Source organism: Telopea speciosissima, chromosome 3 (genome assembly GCF_018873765.1).
Source record: "Telopea speciosissima isolate NSW1024214 ecotype Mountain lineage chromosome 3, Tspe_v1, whole genome shotgun sequence".
Taxonomy (NCBI): domain Eukaryota; kingdom Viridiplantae; phylum Streptophyta; class Magnoliopsida; order Proteales; family Proteaceae; genus Telopea; species Telopea speciosissima.
In genome coordinates, this window is record NC_057918.1 from 19,395,679 (window position 1) to 19,410,907 (window position 15,229).

At 40.9% G+C, this 15,229-nt stretch overlaps 1 protein-coding gene across 1 annotated transcript in view; it reads left to right on the top strand.

Moving 5' to 3' along the window:
- Positions 1 to 15,229, top strand: part of LOC122654328 (UDP-glucose:glycoprotein glucosyltransferase) — a 155,638-nt gene that overhangs the window by 123,717 nt on the left and 16,692 nt on the right. The window contains exons 25-30 of the mRNA XM_043848377.1: positions 7,347 to 7,403; positions 7,496 to 7,626; positions 7,762 to 7,850; positions 7,939 to 8,270; positions 8,399 to 8,494; positions 13,584 to 13,648. Coding sequence (XP_043704312.1) covers positions 7,347 to 7,403; positions 7,496 to 7,626; positions 7,762 to 7,850; positions 7,939 to 8,270; positions 8,399 to 8,494; positions 13,584 to 13,648 — 770 coding nt within the window. The remainder of the gene's footprint in view (positions 1 to 7,346; positions 7,404 to 7,495; positions 7,627 to 7,761; positions 7,851 to 7,938; positions 8,271 to 8,398; positions 8,495 to 13,583; positions 13,649 to 15,229) is intronic.

Here is a 15,229-nt window from a genome sequence, read left to right on the forward strand (position 1 = left end):
TCGTACTGAGTACCTTCCTTTCGCTGCCACTACTATCAAGTTAGATGGGACTAATTATCTGATGTGGTCTCAATCTACTTACCTTACCATCGTTGGTCGTGGCTTTACAGGACACCTTATTGGTACTCTTGTCAAACCTGAAGAAGAAGGTCCTGTCCAAGATCGATGGCTTTCCCATGATTCCATGGTAATATCTTATCTTCTTAGTTCTATGCATCTTACTGTTGCACTGGGTTACCTTCTGTTGGACATTGCTGCTCAAATATGGAAAGGTGCAAAGGACACTTACTCCCAAGTTGGGAATGATGCTCAAGTATATGAACTCTGGAAGAAGATTCATGATACCAAGCAAAATGAATTATCTGTCTCCCAATATTATACAGAGCTTCGTAAGTGCTGGCAAGAACTTGATCATTACTCGGATTATCAGCTCACTAATGCTACTGATAGTGCTGCCTTCCGTAAACATGTTGATAAAATTCGAGTATATGATTTTTCGGCTGGTCTCAATGTTGAGTATGATCAAATTAGAGTCCAGATTCTCAGTAGGGATCCTTTTCCTACCCTGGAGCAGTCTTATGCATTGGTTCATATTGAGGATCACCACCGTTCAGCTATGTTGGACCCTACTCCCATGGATCGATCAGCCTTGCATACTGGTTCTGGTTCGAATACTACTACCACCGCCACCTCCTTGAAATGGCTTGTGCCTTGATGTTTGACCGGAATGTCCCTTCCCAATACTGGAATTATGCTGTTCTTACCACTGCCTACCTAATCAATCGCTTGCCTACTCGAGTTCTGAGATCTCGTGCTCCTGTTGCTGTCCTTCAGGGTTCCTCCTCCTTCCTTATTCCCCCCAAGGTTCCCCCCAAGGTTTTCGGTTGTGTGTGCTGTGCTCGCAATCATCACTGACATGGGAACTTGATCCTCGTAGTGTCAAGTGTATTTTTTTGGGTTATTCTGCAACAAATGTTACCATCCTCCATCTCGCCGTGTGCTGGTTTCCATGGACATCGTTTTTCATTAGTCGTTACCATATTATTCGTCGCTACATCTTCAGGGGAATTGGACTCAGTTTGTGAAGATGTGCCGGCATTACCTATTGCTGCCACACCACCACCTGTGGTACCTACTGCCACTACACCCCCAGCGTCTCCTTCCCATAATCCTCTTCAAGGGGAGCAGTTGCCGGATCAAGGGCATTCTTTGGATACACTTTAGGGGGAGCAGCCTATTCTTAGTTTCATTGGACAACAGGTTGAAAAAATTCAAGGAAGACTTGACCGACCAAATCTTCGTGTCTTCACTCGAACACCTAAAAAGCAAGTTGAAACCACCACCATTATGGCGCCTTTACTCATTCCATTGCCATCCTTTGAGCCAGAGCCTACTACTCCATCTGGTAAGAATTCTTCTTCTCTTGAATTACCTATTGCTGTCCATAAAGGTATTCGGGCATGTACCCAACATCCCATATCTCATGTTGTTTCCTATGATCCTCTTTCCCCCTCCTATCATGTTTTTGTGTCTTCTCTTTCTTCTGTTTCTATTCCACAGAAGTGGCAAGAAGCTTTTACAGATACAAAATGGAAAGCAACTATGGTGGAAGAGATGAAAGCCTTAGGAAAAAATAATACTTCGGACCTTGTTGTTCTTCCTCCAAGGAAAAAGCCAGTTGGATGTAAGTGGGTGTTTGTAGTCAAACAGAAGATGGATGGCACCGTTGACAGTTACAAGGCCAGACTTGTGGTCAAGGGTTTCACCCAAACATATGGCATGGACTACCAGGAGATCTTTGCTCCCATTACGAAACTGAGTACTGTTCGCATTCTATCATGTGTTGTGAATTTTGGGTGGGTTTTGCAGTAGCTTGATGTTAAGAATCCTTTCCTTCATGAAGAGCTTGAGGAGGAAGTGTACATGGAAATTCCTCTAGGATTTTTCATTTGAAAAAACTCATGGGAAAGTCTGCAAACTGAAGCATGCACTCTATGGGCTGAAGCAGTCTCCATGGGCTTGGTTTAGTAGATTTCACAAGGCCATGATTTCAGTGGGTTACAAACAGCGTAATGCTGATCATACTCTGTTCATCAAACAGTCTGGTGACAAGGTCATTATCCTCATAGCTTATGTCGATGACATAGTGCTGACAGGGAATGATGGTGTTGAAATATCTTGTTTGAAGTGCTTCCTAGGACGTGAGTTTGAAATAAAAATTTAGGGAAATTAAGGTACTTTCTTGGGATTGAAGTTGCTCATTCCTCAAAAGGCATCTTTCTCTCTCAACGGAAGTATGTCCTGGATCCTTTATCTGAGACTGGTTTGTTGGATTGCCATCCCTGTGATACTCCTATGGAAGCTGGTACTAGACTAAAGGATAAAGATGGTGAACCTGTTGACAAAGGCTGTTATCAAAGATTAGTGTGAAAATTAATTTTTCTCTTGCATACTAGACCAGACATCACATTTGCGGTTAGTTTGGTTAGTCAGTTCATGCATGATCCCTATTCTACAAATATGGCTGGTGTTCTTCGCATTCCTTCATTACTTGAAATCAGCTCCAAGAAAAGAGATTTTGTTGACCCCGCATGATCACCTCCATATTGAAGCATATACCTATGTTGATTGGGGTGGTTCTCCTGACCGGAAGTCTACTTCAGGTTATTGTTCGTTTGTGGGAGGGAACCTTGTCATCTGGCGCAACAAGAAACAAAATGTTATGGCAAGGTCCAGTGCTGAAGCAGAGTTCTGTGCTATGGGCCTATGGCACAAGGAATATGTGAGTTGCTGTGGATTCAAGGATTACTTCAAGACCTTGGTGTTGCTAATCGTCTCCCCATGATGTTGTACTGTGATAACAAAGCCGCCATTTGTATTGCCCATAACCCAATGTAGTATGACCGTAAGAAGCATGTGGAGATCGACAGACACTTCATTAAAGAGAAGCTGGAGAGTGGACAGATTTGTATGCCTTTTGTGAAGATTGATGATCAATTAGCAGATGTCTTCACTAAGGGCTTGGGTGGGAAATTTTTTCTTCCTATTTTGTCCAAGTTGGGCATGTGTGATATCTATGCACTAACTTGAGGCGGAGTGTTGAGTTATGTAGCCCACAGGGGCATTATTGGGTTTTTTTCCCCTAGTCGACTCATTAATTAGAGTCACTTATGGTGAGGGTATGTCTGTAATATTTTTGTCTCCTCTTTTATTATAAATATAGTGGCTTGGTGATCTTGTTGATCACTCAAGCATTCATTCCTAAAGGCTGCTAACATAATCTCTATTAGATGCTGGTTATTTTCCTTTAGCACCCCATTTTCTCAAGGGTACCAGTACAAGCTCAGTCACTGTTCTATCACTTTTTCAGCACCATAGAGAAAGCCACCATACATATGTTACCTGTCCAGATCAAATGAATCAAAATATTAACAAATAGGGCAAGCCAGTCACTGTTCTATCCCTTTTTTAGCACCATATAGGGCAAGCCCACCATACATATGTTCCCTGTCAAGATCAGATCACACAAGATATTAACTTGGCATAAAATAATGTTGGGACACTATCAATGGAAATCCTTAAAAAAGTGAACTCTTCACTCTTGGCTTTCACTATATACTCCCGAGTTGTTTTTGAAATGGCATCATCAGCATATGTTCAAATATGCATGATCAGATAAGGAAGCAACATCAGATGCCTAAACATCTGGTTGAATGATAGCAGATGGTTCATGCCTTCTACAGAAGCTTGGTAAATATGGACATCTGTAGTGTTTGCAAGTTCACAGTCATAGTTTTCAAGGTGCCGCTAGTCTTGCATAAAAATCTGGAAAAATCATGCAATTAACAAAAACAGATGGATGGACAATTGTCACTGCCACAAGTCTGCACGGTTGAAAGCACTAATGGCATTTGCTGGTCCATGAAATAAAGACTCACCCTGTTCTCATGAACTAAACCAATCATTTCCCCAGCTACCAAGCCCCAGAACAAGCTAGGGGTGCTGGTTTGGCCCAGCAAACCCGAGCCTACTGAAGCCCACTCTAAGCCCAATAGGGCCTGGGCTGGGCTTTTCAGCCCATGGTTTGGTAAGAGTCAATCGGTTCGGTTTCGGTTTCAATGTACAACATGTGGAAACCGAAACCGAATAGGAGCATATTTTCCAAATCAATACCAAACCGACTCGGTTCGTTTTTATTTGGTTTCATATAAAGTTCATTGTTTGGTTTTGCCCCGGTTTTTATTCAGTTTGGGCTCTATTTTAGGTGTTTGGGCAAACTTTATTACATTTTCGCCGACAAAAACCTTGTTAGGGCCATAATCCACCAAACTTTTTCCGAACATAAAAAAGAAATAGAATTTAGCATCAACATTGTTGTTTTTTTTTTGGATTAATAAAAAAAATCATTACCAAAGGGAGAGAAAGGGGGGGGAAGGAAACATACAGTCACGAGCCAATTACAAGGCCCTGCCAATAAAAGGGGATAAGGCAATGGCCTGCAAAAAGGAAGGGGAGGAACCCCAACCAACCACAACAACAATGGGCAAAGTGAGGGGAACCGATAACCACAACAAAGCGGCCTATCAAGGGTCCAAAATCCCACGATAGAGGGTATGATCTCTGATTTCCATACTTAACAGCAAAATCTTCTCACTGCTGGGCAAGGAGTAAGGCCGTATTTTGGGATGGGGAGGGACGTTGGAGTCGCGCCGGCGGAAGACGCAAAGAGTCGAGGAAAGGCGTTGGGCTGGGGAGGAGGCTGGGAGGGGTGAGAGAGAGAGGGAAAATGAGTAATTCGCTTCAATTCGATGGTTTCAATCAGGAAACCAAAACTAAACCTAGTAAAGAATAAAGATTCCAAAGTTTGAAACCAAAACCGAACAGATTTATTTCAATTCGGTTTTAAACGGCCAGTTTCGGTTTTGGTTCTAAATTGACACCCTTACGGATTGGGCCACGGCTGAGATCTCCAGGCCTGGGGTCGTGCCTGGCCGGGCTTAGGTTGGGGTCTTGGTCTGAGCCCAGCCCAGCCCAGCCTTGTATATATCATACTATCATATAAAGTATGAACACTTTGTTTTTTGTTATACTTTTTAAGTTGACAAAAATACTCTCTCTCTCTCCCCGCCCCTCTAGCTCGCACTCTTTAATATGTATCTCTCATTCTCTTCACTGAGGGCGGACCTCTGTGCAATGGTAAGGTTACTCCATTGTGACCATAGTTCAAAATCTTGCCAAAATTTTGGATATTTCGGTGGGTCCGAGATGAGATGGTAGGTCAAAATTAAAAAATGCAATATTTTGAAAATTTTGGTCATCTCGTTTCAGAATTTTTATTTCCCTAATTTCAGCATTTTACACCCCAAAATGACCAAGCAAAACTCAGAAAAAATACAATGTTTCGCCAAAATTACGGTCTGGTCGAAATGGCCTCTTCCAAGACGAGATTTAGTACTATAATTGTGACCTAGTGGTCACGGGTTCAAGTCGGGAAGCAGCCTCTCCGCAGGGTTCTTGGACTCCTTGGATCAGCAAAAGTTGACCTGGTCCGGCAGAAAATAGTAATTTTCCAGGGCTAACTTCCGGACGCATAACTTTGCCCACACTTGGTTGATTCGCTATTAAATTATGTTTTTGGAAATGGGAGACATGGATCTACAAGTAAATTGGGTGGAGCCCGATTCAGCCAAGGCATTCTTCCGGAATTTCCTTTGTTTTCAAGGCCTCCCAGGGTTCCAAAGTTTTGGCGCCCATTTTGTTTATTTTGAATTTTGCCACAATTTTTGAATTTTGAATTTTGGCGCACTTTTGTAAGTTTGAAATGTCTTATGACCTATTATATAAGGTCTCTTTGGACGATTGTAATTTCATCTTGAATTTGTTCTCTATTTTCCTTTGTCTTCTACCTTGTGGGTTTGAGGGTTCGTTTGTGCTAGAACGATATCTAGCCCCCCTGTACTTCACTGCGTCATTTCCCCCTTAAAACTCATGCAAAATTCATCCGCTTTACATCATAGAAAATATGTCTCTAAGCAAAGACTCCCTGGACACCCCCAAAAAAATTCTTTAAATGTGAAAAGGCCAGTCAAATAAGTGCCAATATATACTAATAATCACTGTTATTTGATCAAAACAATGATTAGAACTGCACTGAAATCATGCTTGAGTACCTTGAATCGATGATTTTGCTTAACCTTCCTTGTTCATATGTTTGTAGGTTTGCATTTACTCAGTAACTTCTCATCCATAAGATCAAGGTACTAGCTCCAGTTTGCTTAGAACTAGCTACCACCACTTCCCTATGAGAAGAAAAAAATGGGGGGGGGGTGTATAGATGGTCTGGAATCTGTTGGAGCCTTACTTGAAACTACTTCCACAAAAGCCAGACAGAGAATGCCAAGTCGGGGGCTGATGTTACAATTCGTATTTGATTAATCATCAAGAATATGTTGGAGCATTACTTGAAACTGCTTCCACAAAAGCCAGACAGAGAATGCGAAGTCGGGAGCTGATGTTCCAATTCGTATTTGATTGATCTATCATAGAACATACAATGATAGCCAATGTACACTCTTAACCATCACCACAACCCTTCTGAGGACATTAAACATCACACTGAGACCTTTTCTATTCCTGGGCATTAGACATCAAACTGAAGCAGCCCTAGCTTACATACCTCCACTCACCAAGGATTACAGCTAAGCAGGACAGCAAAGAGGGAAGAGAATGAAGCTCAAACAACTCTAAAAACAGCTGTATGTCCCAATAAAATAGTCTACACAATAGATACAGAGTTGGAAGAAAGTGGGAGAGCAGAATATAGGAAGAAGTATGATTTTTCTTTTTATAATTGTTAATCTAATTTAGGCTATATATGTTTTTTCGGCTTAGAGAAATTTTACCCCTCATATAAAGAGGAAATGATGATAATACCCTTAGGCCTTCCATCCACATCAGCATTTGAACTACAAAACTTTCATTGATAGGCATGTTTAAGTATACTTACTGAATGGAATACAAGGAAAGCACTGGTTAGTTGGTATGCTGAACTTAAACTTCTCTCTGCATCATAAGCCATTTTCTGATAATAACTTGGGATTGACCTTTTTCTCATCACCATCATTGTAGACTATGGCTTTATATTTTGTATAAAATTTATGTCTTAATCATGTTATGCCTTCTGGGATTTGTTGTCAGCTTCACTGACATAATGCGTATCTCTTAGTTTGCTATTAAGTTCTCTTGTTTCTTTCAATAAAGATTTTCTAAAATGGTTTGCTTCATTATATTGTAAATTCCTTTCTACAGACAATCTAAACTGTTACACTTTTTTTTTTCTTTTGCAGAGCTCCCTAGTCGACCTTCCGTTGAAAAATTACTACAGATACGTGGTTCCATCAATGGTACTGTAAATCAATTCAAGTTCAAATATCAATGCAAATGTGGATTTGGTGTATTTCTTTTGAATTATATTCATTCTACTATTAATTTGCAGGATGACTTCAGCCATGTTGATTATTTGGTAAATGGCCCTAAAGCGTTATTTGCAAATATGCCATTGACAAAAACTCTCACCATGAATCTCGATGTCCCTGAACCGTGGCTTGTTGAGCCCATTATTGCCATGTATGTGTTTTGTTAAATGTATATATTTTATCAGTCCTTAGTCCATGGCATGCCTTTTAGAATTCTACATAAACTTGTTTTTGCAAATAAAAGGCTGATTCTCTGGGTGGTCCTTTGATTTGGATAACCTCTCAGACATGACCTGGATAATATTCTTCTTGAGAACCTGGGAGAAACAAGGACATTGCAAGCGGTATTTGAACTTGATGCACTTCTTCTGACTGGTAATGAGTGCCTTCAATTAAAGTTTCTTTGAAGTTAATTAATTATTTTCTTGATTTTATTAAACTCGCTTGAATCCATCACAACCAGGGCATTGCTCTGAAAAGGATCATGATCCTCCCCGAGGCCTTCAGTTGATTCTTGGAAAGAAGAACATGCCACATTTGGTTGATACCATTGTAATGGCAAATTTGGGGTATTGGCAAATGAAAGTTTCTCCTGGGGTCTGGTACCTGCAGCTTGCTCCTGGTAGAAGTTCTGATCTCTATTTGCTGAAGGAAAATGGAGTCCAGAAATCAAAGCAGATCATTATAAGTGATTTGCGGGGTAAACTAGTCCATTTGGAAGTACTGAAGAAAAAGGGAAAAGAGCATGAGCAATTGTTAGATTCCTCTGTTGATGATAGGCACACAGTGAAGAAGGTTGGTGCTGCTTTCTGCCTTCTACTTTCTTGATCGTATTTATAGTATATGGTTGGTGGACAAGTTTTACCAGATGAATCAGTTGGTCAACAACCTCATTCTAATTTCTTCTTGTAATATTTCTTTAGGGAGATCATAATAGTTGGAACACCAATTTGTTGAAGTGGGCTTCTGATTTGTTTAGTGGAAATGAGCATGCAGAAAAGAGTAGAAACACTTTAGCGGTAATTATCTTTATTTCTTCCACTTGTTCATTCTTCATCTGTATTCTTCTATTTTCTGTTTCTGGGTTTGAAAGTGGATGATTGTTACACTGTCGAAGAGAACACAAAAGGGAATAAACCGGAGAAAGTAAAAAAAACTCAAATATTTGACCCCAAAAGATGTTACTGTAATTACAGCTCACAGTCGGGATCAATAGGCTGTCCAACTTTCACTTTCAGCTGTAGCAACAGGCCTTCGAATGCTTCTCAAGACTAGATTAAATCACAGAAAATAAAATAGAACAGATGAATAAACAGCAAATAGAGAAGGAAAGAAGAGATAGGGATGGGTCTCTCACCCACGGCCTGTCACCATATTTTGGTCTCTCACCAATGGCCTCTCACCACCATAGTTATCAAGGCGACCAAGGCGTTGGAGAGGGTCCAAAAATCAAGGCGACACCAATAAGGCGCCCAAGGCCACCCATGTAGGCGACCAAGGAGCCTGGACGCCTAGGCAACGCCTTGATAACTATGCTCACCACACACTCTCCCAGAGCAACAGTCTCCCACAGACACATGGTGGTAAAATAACTCTTATTTTCTTTTCATTCAAATTGTTGGGAGGACTCTCAAGTGTCCATTACACATAAAGTGATAGTTGCTATTACATGAAAGGAAATAAAACAAAATAGAAACCCTCTTACAAAGCAATATTGAGACTTTTACAAAAAACTAACTAAAATCTTAGCAATTATCCAAAGTAGACAGTAAATAAAATAGCAACCTAACATAATAGAAACTCTACCCTTTTGTGATTAAAACAGAATAACATCAAAATAGAAACTAAAGAAATAGCAAGTTAACAAAATAGCAACTAATCTGCATCAAGATCCACCAAATCACTACCAAAAAGGATCCACAAATAATACCACGTGAACAGTAACTTCCTTCACCTGCATCAGCTCTCTCCCACATGAGAAAACTCGCCCACAAGTTTTAGAAAATCGAGGGACAATCTTGGCATGGTGCACGTCTAGTTTCAAACCGAAACAGTACTCTGGCCACTCACGAACATGGGGAAAGAAGTCTTCAAGATATGGCTTTTTCTACTCGAAAAACTCATGTGGTATGATGAACTCAACATGATCAACTTCCACAGCAGATGTGTACTCAGCTGTCGTTTTCATAGTCTCCTTTTCAGCTGTGTTCTCTACCTCCACCTTTTCAACCTTCACTATGGTGTCGAGCTCCTTCGGTTTTTCTTCTTTGTGGTCCACAGTCAACTCAGTTGTTGCTTCGACTGCTACTTCAATTGTAGCACCAAGTTCTTTAGTCTATACCTCATTGTCCAACGTTACAACCTTGTTGCCTTCAAATTTTTCAATGGAAGTCTCGACAGTAGGAACATCAAGGTCTTGCTCTTCCTTGTCTTCCCAGGTTGCTAGAATCTTTCCAACAATGACCTTGACTTTTGGTTCTGGTGCTTTGAAAGGTCTCTTCTCTTCCCAGGGAGGTGCTATGCATGATTCTAGAATGGCCCAACATTGCTGCATACTAGCCAATCATTTTTCTAGTCGAGCCATTCGCTCATTCAGTTGCATCAACACCCTAAGAATACTCACGATCCTCGGGACTTAATTCACAGTTGGCCATGTTTGGCTCTTATACGAAAATATGTAGAAATAGGGCATAGTTAACCCCGCTGCCGATTCTTCCTGGGTTTGGCGCAGAATTTTGCAAGTGAGACACATAGTAGGATTGATGATGGCCTCTTAACCTCTCTCTGATTTGACAACAAAGGCAGCATTTGGTCTTCTTGGGTTTATACCGGGCATCTTTGAAGGGACTCCATTTGGTCAGTTAGCCCCACTGTCGATTCTTCTTGGGTTTGGCGCAGAATTTTGCAAGTGAGACACATAACCATCGATGCCATCTCATGCAGGATTGATGATGGCCTCTTAAACTCTCTCTGGTTTGACGACAAAGGCAGCATTTGGTCTTCGTGGGTTTATGCCTGGCCTCTTCGTAGGGACTCCATTTGGTCAGTTAGCCCCACTGCCGATTCTTCCTGGGTTTGGCGCAGAATTTTGCAAGTGAAACACAGCCATCGATGCCATCTCATGCAGGATTGATGCTGGCCTCTTAACCTCTCTCTGGTTTGACAAATGGCACCACTCCGATGTTCTCTCTTCAGTTGTGAGTTCTTGTGATATATACTCCTCTGGGCTGGACAGATCCTCCTTGGTCACTTCCATCATCTCCAGAGGCACCTGGTCCCCCCCCCCCTCTTGCGGATCTTTAGAGCTCCCTCCCCACCCCCATCCCTCCAGGTCATCGTGGCAGAGGTGACACTATTTTGTGGCTCCCTTCCCCCTTTGGCAGATTCAGCTCACTCAGCTTGGGATATGGCCTCCTTGACACAAAGTCGTCTAGTTCAAAGGGCACATTCCTCGCCACAGTCTCACCTCTTGGCGCACTCTCTCCAACTGCCTCCCGACTCAGGCCTTACACATTCACCGGCACATTCAGGTCTCCTCCCGTTGCTGCCTCTGCTGGAATGGGCAAGAAGACACAAATCACTTGTTTTTCTCATGCCCTTTGACTTCTTCCATTTGGAAAAGAGTCCTGCGCTCTTGCTGACCGGGTAGAAAAAGTCCCCTCCCCCTTCATCGGGAGTGGGTTTGGATAGACATGACATTTGGAGAGAAATCGATTTGTGATTCAGTTAGCAAGCTTGCCTTTTGTGCATAGTTGTCATGGCGTCGCCATGGCTTCATATCGCTGGAGTTGGGCACATATCGTTGGTCGATATGGATTATGTAAGAATATCGACCGATATGGCCTCCATGGTGCCGACATGGACGCCATACCACGATATATGGCCATATTGGGCGATATTCTTGTTTCAGTGTATAAAACTTAAGTTTTTAATAATTAATTTTTTTTTTTTTAACCATTTAGAAGATAATGCCTTTTCCTTGATGTGTATTGGAGGTGCAACTTTTCAAGTTACACCTGCAATACACATTAACCTAAAAAAAAATTAGAAAACTTTAAACAATACACTATTGAGTAGTATACCCTAACTCTCTTGGGAGAAATAGAAATCGAAAAAGAGAGACAGAGAGAGTCGTGAGATAGAAAGACGCAGTTCTTCTTCACTTCTTCGAACGGCTGTCGGCCTCCTTCCTCTGCTCTGGCAAGTGCTCCCAGCTCCGGCAACCTCTTCAAGCAGGTAAGTTATTGTTTTTTTTTTTTTTTTTTTTAAATTTATTTGGTGGTTCTTCTTCTTCTTCTCTTCCCAGTCCTCCGGCAACTCTCTCCTTCAGTTCTTTTTCTTCAGTTCAGTTCTTCTCACTCACTCACACACACACACACACGCAGCGACTCCAGCGAGAGACAGAGAGGGGGTTCAGTTCTTCTCCTCCCATTGCTTTTACAGTTCTTCTTCTCACTTCTTCGTCTTCTTCACTTCCGGCGACGACTCTTCTTTTTTTTTATAGGTAATATTCAGTTATTCACAGGCCTCGCAGGCTTGCACACAGTCACAGAGGGGTTTTTTTTCTTTTTTCTTCTTGCCTTGCAGGCTTGCATGCAGTCACAGAGAGGGGTTTTTTCTTTCTTTCTTTCTTCTTCCCTTGCACACAGCCACACACCCACACACAGAGACAGAGGGAGGGAGTCGGGAGTCGAGAGACAGAGAGGGGGGTATTGGTAATTTTTCATGTGACAGCCAAATACACACGGCTGTTATATATTTTTTTTTTTGGTAAAGCAACACCAACAGCAGTGTTTTATATCATGTTTAGTGTTTATATCAAAGTATTTTTATATTTGATATGCTAATCCATGATTTCATATTTTCATATACACTAATGGATATTACACTTTCATGAATTAAACCATAGTAGTACACTTTCATGTTGATTTTTTATGTTGTAGGGTATATATTTTAGCATACTAAATGACATTAAAAATAGGAAAAATAAAAAATAAAACATGGTTGCAATGATCGCCATGGCGGGTGACATATCAATATATCGACTAGACACCCCTCCACCGACTTGGATCGCCATGAAGACGTGACAACTGTGCTTTTGTGCCGCCATTGCCCACATTTGGATGGAACACATCCTTAGAAGGTGGACTTCCAACTCACGCTCTTTAGACAAGATTTGGAATGCCATCTCCTTCGATGTTTCCTCTAAAATTAGCTCTCTTCCTCTCGCTGCAGTAAAGGATTCCCCAAGGAACAGGCTCATTGTTGTATCCTAGGGTCTGCCTCTCTCCATTTTGCTGCCTAGTTAGCTCTAGGCTTTCTTGTTCTCTCTTTTCTTTGGTTTGTTTAGCCTCGGGCCTTTTATTCCTCCTCCTTTCTTCGTAATATAATTTGTATTCATCCAAAAAAAAAAAACCTATGTCAGGATCAATAGGTTGTCCAATAGTAACTGTTGAGAATGGAAAAATGGCTTGTAACATTATGTTCACAGCCCACCTTTATTTATAATGAGTTTAGGAATATTCTAGAATAGGTACAAGGACTGAAATACCTCTATGACTAAAATACCCTTGAACCCATATTACAACACTCCCCCTCAAGTTGGTGCATAAATATCAACCATGCCCAACTTGCTAGCTATAGAACAAAAACTTTTACTACTAATTCCCTTAGTGAGAATATCAGCTAACTGGTCACTAGACTGGATAAACGGAACACAAATGACTTCTTGTTCTAGCTTCTCCTTGATGAAGTGACGATCAATCTCAACATGCTTGGTGCGATCATGTTGAAGTGGATTATGTGCAATACTTACCAGATCTAGGCTTAATATTTGCAAATATTGCCATAGGTGTTGCAATGTTTCCCTGTTTTGGAATTTTGGTATCTTGTTTCATATTTCTTGCATCTGTCAATTTTTCGTAGGGATTAACATGTCAGCAAACACCGATGTTCTGAACATTGAAACTCGTGTTTCTATTATGCTAATTGGTGTTTGGGGCATTTTCTGTGTTCATCCGCCAAAAAACGTCAACACTAGTTCAATTTTGTCAAAATTTAGTTTGTCCCTATTGTTTTGCTGATATGTTTGTTATACTTAATCTTTAGGAGAATGGAAAGGGTGGAAGACAGGGGAAGACAATAAATGTATTTTCAATTGCTTCAGGACACTTGTAAGTGCTCTCCCCCTCCCCCCAGTGTCCTCTCTCTACCTCTCAAAACAATCTCTAATATGAAACACTGTTTGGATGATGATATTTTTCTTTTCTCAAGGATTTGGGTGCCGGGATTAGGTGTGGGTATAGGAATTAGATCCTTCTAACTTTAACATGGTACGATATGGAGACTTGGCTAATACTGATAAGCATATTGTTTTGATAAGAAAGGAATTTTATAGCTAAACCAACAGCTTCAAAGTGTCTATTGAGATCAGAAATGTTCCCAAATCTTGTCAATATTTTGAAGAGAATATTTTAGCCTGTAAATTGCAAACTGTTCGAGAATTCTCTGTGGAATTTCAGTATGGTCATGGTTTTAGAACTCGATATTGCAAGTCGGTCAGACACCTTGAATCCATATTCAGATTGGCTGATCTGTCCAGATATTGGCCAATATTTGAGGGGAGATCGGTGGTATCGAAGAGGATGGATAGGTGCCAGAGCAGTATCTGCCAGTCCACCCAATCTTATCACGATACTTGAAGATGCCTAGGCCCTAGAGTTCCTCAGGCCGAACTCCAGAAGACACCTCCATGAAGCTTCAACTAAAAAGCTTCATACCTTAAGGATTAGCTAGAGATGGAAACGGGGCAGGGAGGGGCAGGGCTAGGGTTTAGGAAACAAGCCTTTGAATAGAAAACCCTTGGAGGTAGATGGTTGGTAATTTTTGTTTATCAAGAAAATCATACTATACAATGATCTGAACATGGGTGGCTACATATATAACTCAGATTTCCCACTTAGGTATTGATGGCTTTTTCATTTTTCTCTTTCCAGTGTTTTTTAAAGAGCATTCTAGTTCCTTGTCATGCAATGGACTATTTCCCTGAACTCTGGAAACTCCAAATCCTACTGTCAGCCTCACCTTTTTCTACTCTTTTCCCTGTAGTATTCAAACACTCCAACATTTAGGGTCCTTATGATGGGCTGATTATTTGCTTACTTGTAATGGGCCACCATTAAATCTGTTGCCAAATGGAAGATATCTGGAAAGTTGAACATGATAGTTCTGGCTCCAACATAAAAGAGTTCTCTAGAATTTCATCTGTGAACTGTGACCTACCTGTATTAAATTTTGTACAATGGTCCACAGTTTTCATTATGCCTTAACAGAGCCTCTTCCCATGGAAAACATCTTCTCATGTTCTTCAATTTGTCTTTAATTTCTTTACTTCCGTAGCCCCCTCATAAATCATAATAGGAATGGATGCAACTTTGTTACACTATTACCTCTAGCCAAACAAAGGCATGTAGGCAAGAAGTGAATGGTAGCCATGTATACTTCCCAAAAATCAAAATTCTTGATCAATGGAAGAACAATATCACCATTTTTGTTCAATAAGATACCAAAGTGGATGATTGATTCATTCCATACTACAAATAATTGCTGGAAATCCTTTGATAACACTGATTCCTATTTCTCAATGATATCCCACGATCGAGACAATTGGCTGAATCCCGTGAAACCATTTCATAGAAGTTCATTGATCTCTTCTTTTTATAAAGCAAATCTACTTCGATTCTTGAATAATCCAC